This window comes from Salvelinus sp. IW2-2015, unplaced genomic scaffold (genome assembly GCF_002910315.2).
Source record: "Salvelinus sp. IW2-2015 unplaced genomic scaffold, ASM291031v2 Un_scaffold789, whole genome shotgun sequence".
Classification (NCBI taxonomy): Eukaryota; Metazoa; Chordata; class Actinopteri; order Salmoniformes; family Salmonidae; genus Salvelinus; species Salvelinus sp. IW2-2015.
Window position 1 is genome coordinate 510,040 of NW_019942614.1, and position 8,290 is coordinate 518,329.

Here is an 8,290-nt window from a genome sequence, read left to right on the forward strand (position 1 = left end):
TACCATAACACCACCAGCCTGTACCATTAACAAACCGCCCAGCCTTTACCATTAACACCCCAGCCTGTACCATTTACACACCGCCAGCCTGTACCATTACACCCCAGCCTGTACCATTAACACCCCAGCCTGTACATTACACCACCAGCCTGTACCATTAACACCACCAGCCTGTACCATTAACACCACCAGCCTGTACCAGTAAACACCACCAGCCTGTACCAGTAACACACCAGCCTGTACCAGTAACAACCACCAGCCATTAACACCACCAGCCTGTACCATTAACACCACCAGCCTGTACCATTAACACCACCAGCCTGTACCATTAACACCACCAGCCTGTACCATTAACAACACCAGTCTGTACCATGAACACCACCAGCCTGTACCATTAACACCAGGCTGGATGGGGCCATGGAGTCATGCTGCTTACACCAAATCCTGACCCTGCCACCAGCATGACGCAACAGGAACCAGGATTGATGTTTTTCCACTCCTCAATTGTCCAGTGTTGGTGATGGTGTGCCCACTGGAGCCACTTCTTCTTGTTTTTAGCTGATAGGAGAGGAAGCCTGTGTGGTCGTCTGCTGCAATAGCCCATCCCTGACAAGGACTGACGAATTGTGCGTTGCGAGATGCTGTTCTGCACACCACTGTTGTACTGCGCCGCTATCTGTGGCCCGCCTCTTTGCTTACACAATTCTTGCCATTCTCCTTCGACCTTTCATCAACGAGCTGTTTTCTCCCACAGGACTGTTGCTGACTGTTTGTCGCACCATTCTCGGTAAACCCTAGACACTGTCCTGCGTGAAAATCCCAGGAGACCGGCCGTTCTGAGATACTGGAACCGGCGCGCCTGGCTTCGATGATCATAACACGCTCAAAGTCGCTTAGGTCACTCGCTTTGCCCATTCGATCAAACAGTAACTGAATGCCTGTCTGCCTGTCTGCCTGCTTTATATAGCCAGCCACTGCCACGTGACTCACTGTCTGTAGGAGCGATCCATTTTTGTGAACATGGTGGTGTACATAATAAACTGTGTATAGCTCTATATTGTGTGTATAGCTCTATATTGTGTGTATAGCTGTCACGTTCTGACCTTAGTTCCTTTGTTATGTCTTTATTTTAMTTTGGTCAGGGCGTGAGTTGGGGTGGGCAGTCTATGTTGTTTTTTCTATGTTTTGTTCTATTGTTCTATTTCTATGCGTTTGGCCTAGTATGGTTCTCAATCAGAGGCAGGTGTCAGTCGTTGTCTCTGATTAGTAGCCATATTTAGGTAGCCTGTTTTTCATTGTGTTTTGTGGGTGATTATATTTTCTGTGTAGTGGATGTCACCTTACAGAACTGTTGCGTTTCGTTCTCCTTTGTTATTTTGTTTAGTGTTCTATGTTTAATAAATATAATGATGAACACTTACCACGCTGTGCTTTGGTCCTCACCTCATTCCAACGACGAGCGTTACAATAGCTCTATATTGTGTGTATAGCTCTATATTGTGTGTATAGCTCTATATTGTGTGTATAGCTCTATATTGTGTTACAGTATGAAAAGGTGAAACTTAATGTTGTCTCTTGTCTGTGGCTGACAGTGGATGTGTTGCAAATGGTCCCCTATTCCCAATGTAGGGAGTAGGGGAGCATTGGGGATGCTGTCAGTGGGTTAGGGGAGGCGTACAGACGTAGTGCCTGGTGATGTCTGTCTGCAGGAGAGCAGGCCAGAGACAGAAGCTTCTTTGTGAGTGGCCAGGCGAGGCGGTACTGTCCCTGGCGTGGACTTCGTCCCCCTGGGGAATGTTGTGTGTGTAACACACTGTTGTTTCAGCACAGTGCCAGGCCATGCTGCTGTGGGCTCATGTTGTTCTGTTACCACATCTCTCTCAGCTCTCAGCACACTGCCAACCTCTCAGCTCAGTCAGAAGGCCACACCACACAAAACACCTCAGAGGACACATGACACAAGAGCTCTTTCTATTTTCACTGGACTCTCTCTCATTCTCTTTCTCGTTCTTTCTCTCACTCTTTCTGTCTTTCTTTCTCTCGCTCTCTCACACTCTCTATCAGTCTATGGAACGTTCCACCTCCGCTGCCTGTCAGCTGACTAGATTATACTGCATGATTATCTGTGTGTGTGTACGTTGCTATGCACTGCAGCATGCACATGTATGATTGAAGAGGGTGACAGAACAAACCACTGGCTGTGAAGACCCAACATTATACATTGATTAAGACATGGCATGTTCATGTTCTGGGTGACAACACAGTTGGCCCATATGAACTACTGAACCTCACCCACCACAGGTATACACACCAGCTGGGACAGCTCTCCAACTTGCATTACAGTCTCTTACTTTTCTATCCCTTTCTCCTCTTTCTCTCACTCCTTTCTCTCTCTTTCCTTCTCTTGTCTGTCTGTCTCTACCACCAACCTCTCACTTCCTGTCCTGTCTGATTGGTGGTCTATAAAGGGGGAGGGCGAAAGGGACGTTTGTGTGTGTGTCTTTCAGTCTGGCTGAAGTGTGTAGAACAGTGTGTGTGTGCGTCTGCCTGTGTGTGTGCGTGCGTGCCGTCTGTCTAGCAGCAGTGTGTGCAGGGAGCAGCGTTTGGTAGGAACAGGTCTTTTATCACTGTGTTCATGTGACAGACTCCTCTAGCCCAGAGCCAAACCAAACAAGCAGATTGGAATATATTTCCCCTTTCAATGATACAGCATGGCTAACTCATTTCTTTTGACTGTTGTTAGGCCTTTTTCATTCCATTGTTTGTGTCTGGTTTTGTCAGGCTGCTTGTTATGGATCCAGCCTCTTAATCAGACTGTTTTTATTTGTGTTATGGAATGCGTACAATTCTAACTTTCTATTCTAACAGGACAACTGCTTATGACTGAGACAGTAGTGGTGCCAAAGTACATGATGGTGGCACAGTGTGTGTGTGTGGTGTGTGTGTGTTCATGTCTCTGACCTGGCTGTTGTGTTGTGTTCCAGGGAGCTGTGTGAAGTGTAACAAGGCAGTGTACGGAGCCACTGAGGCCTGCCAGGCTATGGGAAGCCTCTATCATGATGTCTGCTTCACCTGCAGCGCCTGCAGTAAGTACTACTACAGTAAACCCTGTCTACCTCACCTACTCTCTCCTTACCTCTAACATGACATACTTTACCTGAAGTAAGTAACCTACCACTTCCCCCCCTATATTAATATATATGTATAAAAAAAAAAATATATATATATATAAAAGAATATATATAGAATTAACATTTTATAATTATTAAAACTATTTTATATATTTTTTTAATGGATGGTAAATTGTATTCTGTGTTAATTTAAATGACTTAAACCAGATATAAAGTATGTAGAAAATATAATGGAGCTATACATTTTTTTATATGATCATCTTTTGAGAACTAACAATCAGCCAAAATAAAACTAGACAGGAAAAGCCTAAAATTCTAAAAATGGCATGGCATGGGGCCCCCATTGATTTTGTTATAACGTTATAGTTACTCAGATAGCATAAGAACTTAGCTAGGAAATTAGCTTTAAAATTGCACATTTGTCTCTCAGCATTTCGATTCCGATTAAGGCAGCCATCCGCACCTCTCTGATTCAGAGGGGTTGGGTTAAATGCAGAAGACAGATTTCAGTTGAATGCATTCAGTTGTACGACTGACTAGGTATCCTCTTTCTTTCCTTTCCCATGACATAATGTGTAGAATTGCAGGAAATGATCTATAAAACAGTAACATGTTGTCTCTGCGGCCAAAGAGGACAGCATCTAAAATTTGGCATCTACTACGACACTACTCGACCACTACCACCACCACTATTACGACACTAACACCACCACTACCACTACCCACGACCACTACACGACCACTACCACGGCCACTACCACTACCACAACTACGACCACTACCAGAACAACTACTACGACGACATACTACGACCACTACCACCTATACGACCATACCACGACTACGACCCACGACAACTACCACTACGACACACTACTATGACACTATCACGGCCACTACCACTACTACGACACTACCAGGACACTACCATTACAACTACCACGACTACGACCACTACCACTACTACGACCACTAACCATTACTATTACCACGACCACTTACTACGACCACGACCACTACTAGACGCACTACTTACGACCACTAACCACTACTACGCCACATATCCACAGCCACTACACGACCACTAACATACGTTACGACCACGACCACATACATGACCATACACTATACAACATACCACGACCACTACCAGCACCACTACCACTATGACACACTGCCACTACTACGACCAACTACTACTACTACGACCATCTACCAACTACTATACGACCACTACCACTACTACGACCACTACCAACTACTGTGACCCTACTACATACTACTACGACCACATACACACTACTATACGACCACCTACACTACTACGACCACTACCACTAACTGTGACCACTACACGACCACTACTACTACTACGACGCACTACCACTACTAGACCACTACCAACTACTACGACCACTACCACTACTACGACCACTACCACTACTGATGACCACTACTACTACTACGACCACTACCACTAACTACGACCACTACTACCATACGACCACTTACCACTACACACCACTACACTACTTACGACACCACTAACTACTATGACACTGCACTACTACGACCACTACTACTCCATACGACCACTACCACTACTACTGGACCACTACCAACTATGACCACTCCATACTACGACCACTACCACTACCACACGACCACTACTACAAGACCACTACCACTACACACACTACTACTATACACTACTAGCTACCCACTACCAACCACTATGGACCACTACGACTACTTACGACCACTACTGACACTACTGTGACCACTACCACGACCACTACCACTACTACGACACTACCACTCCACTACTACGACCACTACCACTACTACGACCACTACTACGACCACTACTACTACTACGACACTACTACGACCACTACCACTACTACGACACACTACTACGACATACCACTTGTGACCACTACCAGACCACTACACTACTGTGACCACTACTACGACCACTGACCCGCTACGACCATACCACACTACTCCGACTGACTACGACCACAACCACACTACACCACTACAACGCCACTACCACTACTACGACACTACATGCTACGACCACTACACTACTACGACCACTGCTAACGACAGCCACATCCCCCAAATCTACTGATCTATACACAAACCAACCTGCCTCACTCACTCTTTCCTCACCTTCTGTGTACATGCATGTAGCAGCGTGTCGGCACACACAACACACACACACACACACACACACACAACACACACACACACACACACACACAACACACACACACACACACACACACCACACACACACACACACACACACACACACACACACACACACACACCACACACACAACACACAAACAACAACAACAACAACAACAAAAACGCCTTCTACCACCTTCATGGTTCTTTTGCTGCATAACAGAATCTTTATGACCCTGAGACTTAAAATACTCAAAAGGGGAAGGTAGGGGGGAAACAGGGGGTGCATCCTTTGTTAGTAGGAGGATAGTTCAAGCTGCATGTCTAAGACAGAAGACGTTAAAAGCAGCTAATTATTGACTCTTCTAGAATGGTCAACAAGCATGCCTGTTTAAAGCACCAGCACACAGCAGCCCAAAACACCACTCAACCCCCTTCCAGACTCCCCTTCACCCAGGGGAGATATGGGCTTGTAAAAGAGGAGAAGGGCTACCAGGTCAAGTAAAGTGGGCTATAGAGTGGGCTTCCAGGTAGTCTATGACAATAATCTGTTGGTCAAGTCAATGGGTGTTAGAAGGAGCAACGAAACCAGAAGGTGAGCAGAGACAGCAAAGCTCCAGCAGGACGCTAAAGACCAGAGTAGGTGAGAATGATAGTGAAGGATTGTAGGGGAATTACACATCTCAACCTCAGGGCAGATCAACAGACTGGACGGCTGGGAAGCGCACTGGACGGGAAATGACATGGGCAGCAAGTGGTTTTGGTCGCCGTGACGCCTAGATATTTCGCCAACCATGAATTGTAATGTTTACTTTCCTTTTAAGACCTTTATTTATTTTGCACCATCATTCTCATTCAAATACTCATCATGCTCACCTATGGACCAGAGAGAATGGAACACCTTTAATGCAGCAGACTAAGAGATATTTGCGTCTAAGTAAGTGTTGTCTTTGCCACGTCTCCTCAATAAAGAGGCCTGTTCTACAAAACGTAGAGTCTAAATCCTGCCCTCACGACACACAGTTAGGCAAGTCATCTCCCAGCTTTTCCAAGGAACTTGATTCGGCATGATGAGAGTAGCGTAGTGTTGTGTGTGGACTAGAGCATCTGGCTGAGTGAGACTGGAGGGGATGTGGTTTTCTGTGAGAACAGAAGTGATAATTGTTGTGTCTTAGCCCAACGAATCCCAACCCACCTTACAACATCAGCCTCTCCAATTAATCTTCTGCCGTTATAGAACACAAACATGATTGGAGGAGACGTTAGTGATCTGAAAACTGCTGTGGTTTGAATGCTGTCTCTCTTAGATGGTGGATAGTTTGTTGAAAGCTAAAAAACCCCTACCCTGTCCCCGTGTCCACACTCCTACTCTGATAAATGTGATTGAGGTAAGGGAGGACATTGCTCTGAGTAACAATTTCCTCCAAATTAACACTTATTGAGCCCTATTGGACCATGTTGTTGTGCTGGGGAAATAGATATTAGAAAGGATTCAACTAAATTAACATTAATTCACATGCTTTTTGAGAACTTTTACTAGCTTTTTCTAAGGAAGAGTGGGTTATGGGTATAATGAATGTTTTCAAGCACATGTGAAATGTGGTCCATTCTCTTTTGCTGTGATGGCATCTGATCTGTGGCATTTCTCACGTAGCTCTTTGTGATTGTCTTCATAGGTTTGCTAGTGTTTATAAGTACAGTAATAGACAGACTTATACATAATTAATGAAAGGTGTTGGAGAAGTGGACAGATAGATCTTAGAATCAACCTTGAGGTATAAAGAACGTTTTCACTAGAAAACAGCCCAGCTGTGTGTTTTCTGTCTCTGAGGCATTTATTATTTATATTAGGGGGGACATAGTCTTCATTCTTCTGGAACTCTGTCATTACTGTCAGCACAGTCTTCTTCTGACATTCATTCATCTTATCTTCTCACAAGGCTCCCTGCCTTTGCTCTCATCTCTCTCTCTCTCTCTCTCTCTCTCTCTCTCTCTCTCTCGCTCTCTCCTCTCTCTCGTCTCTCTCTCTCTCTCTCTCTCTCTCTCTCTCTCTCCTCTCATCTCTCTCTCTCATCTCTCTCTCTCTCTCTCTCTCTCTCTCTCTCTCTCCTTCTCTCTCTCGTCTCTCTCTTCTCTCTTCTCTCTCTCTCTCTCGTCCTCTCTCTCTCTCCTCTCTCTCTCTCTCTCTCTCTCTCTCTCTCTCTCTCTCTCTCTCTCCTCTCTCTCTCTCTCTCCCCTCATCTCTCTCTCTCTCTCTCTCTCTCTCTTTCTCTCTTCTCTCTCATCTCTCTCTCTCTCGTCTCTCTCTCTCTGCTCTCTCTCTCTCTCTCTCTCAAAAAGACAGGAATGTGAAGAAGTGTTCAGATCACTCCATTCCCATCCATCACTCTTTTCTTCGTTCCTGAGGAAATGAAGGGGAAAATAGGGTTATTAAATTATGATATATTCAAGGGGACAGTTTTGCACCTTTCCTTGATGCAGAGATGGTTGTCTTGTTGTTTGTAACGATTGCCTTTCCTGACCCTGGATATTGTCAGTTTATCCTCTGAAGTACAGGCAGGAATAGGCATGTCATATTGGCACTTATTAAAGGAATGTTACATTCCATTCAAATCAGGTTCAATGTAATTCAATTAAATGTTGTACATGAAGAGACCGTTAGTTTCCGAGTTTTGGTCAGGAAAGTGGCCAGTTTCATAATGCTACTGCACATGGTTTAGTTCAAAGGCGCCTATGATTGAGTACAGTACAGGATGTTCATTGTTTGGCCTATCCATGTCCGTGAAGAGGAATCAGACCTTCAGATGGTCTGTGGGGCTTTTTTCAGCGAGAGTCTACTGTGATTTAGGTGTCTATTGTTGTTACGCTCTTCTACAGGCAGGGTCCAACATTGGATTAGTGTTTTTTAGGATAATAAATGTGGGTTCTGGGTTTATCAACGGATTTAGAGTTAAAGTACC

The 8,290-nt window shown here is 45.0% G+C and overlaps 1 protein-coding gene across 1 annotated transcript in view; it reads left to right on the forward strand.

Annotated features, from left to right (window-relative positions):
- limd1a (LIM domains containing 1a) overlaps positions 1-8,290 on the forward strand; it is a 60,845-nt gene that overhangs the window by 25,764 nt on the left and 26,791 nt on the right. The window contains exon 2 of the mRNA XM_024136146.2: positions 2,985-3,086. Coding sequence (XP_023991914.1) covers positions 3,041-3,086 — 46 coding nt within the window. The 5' untranslated portion in view covers positions 2,985-3,040. The remainder of the gene's footprint in view (positions 1-2,984; positions 3,087-8,290) is intronic.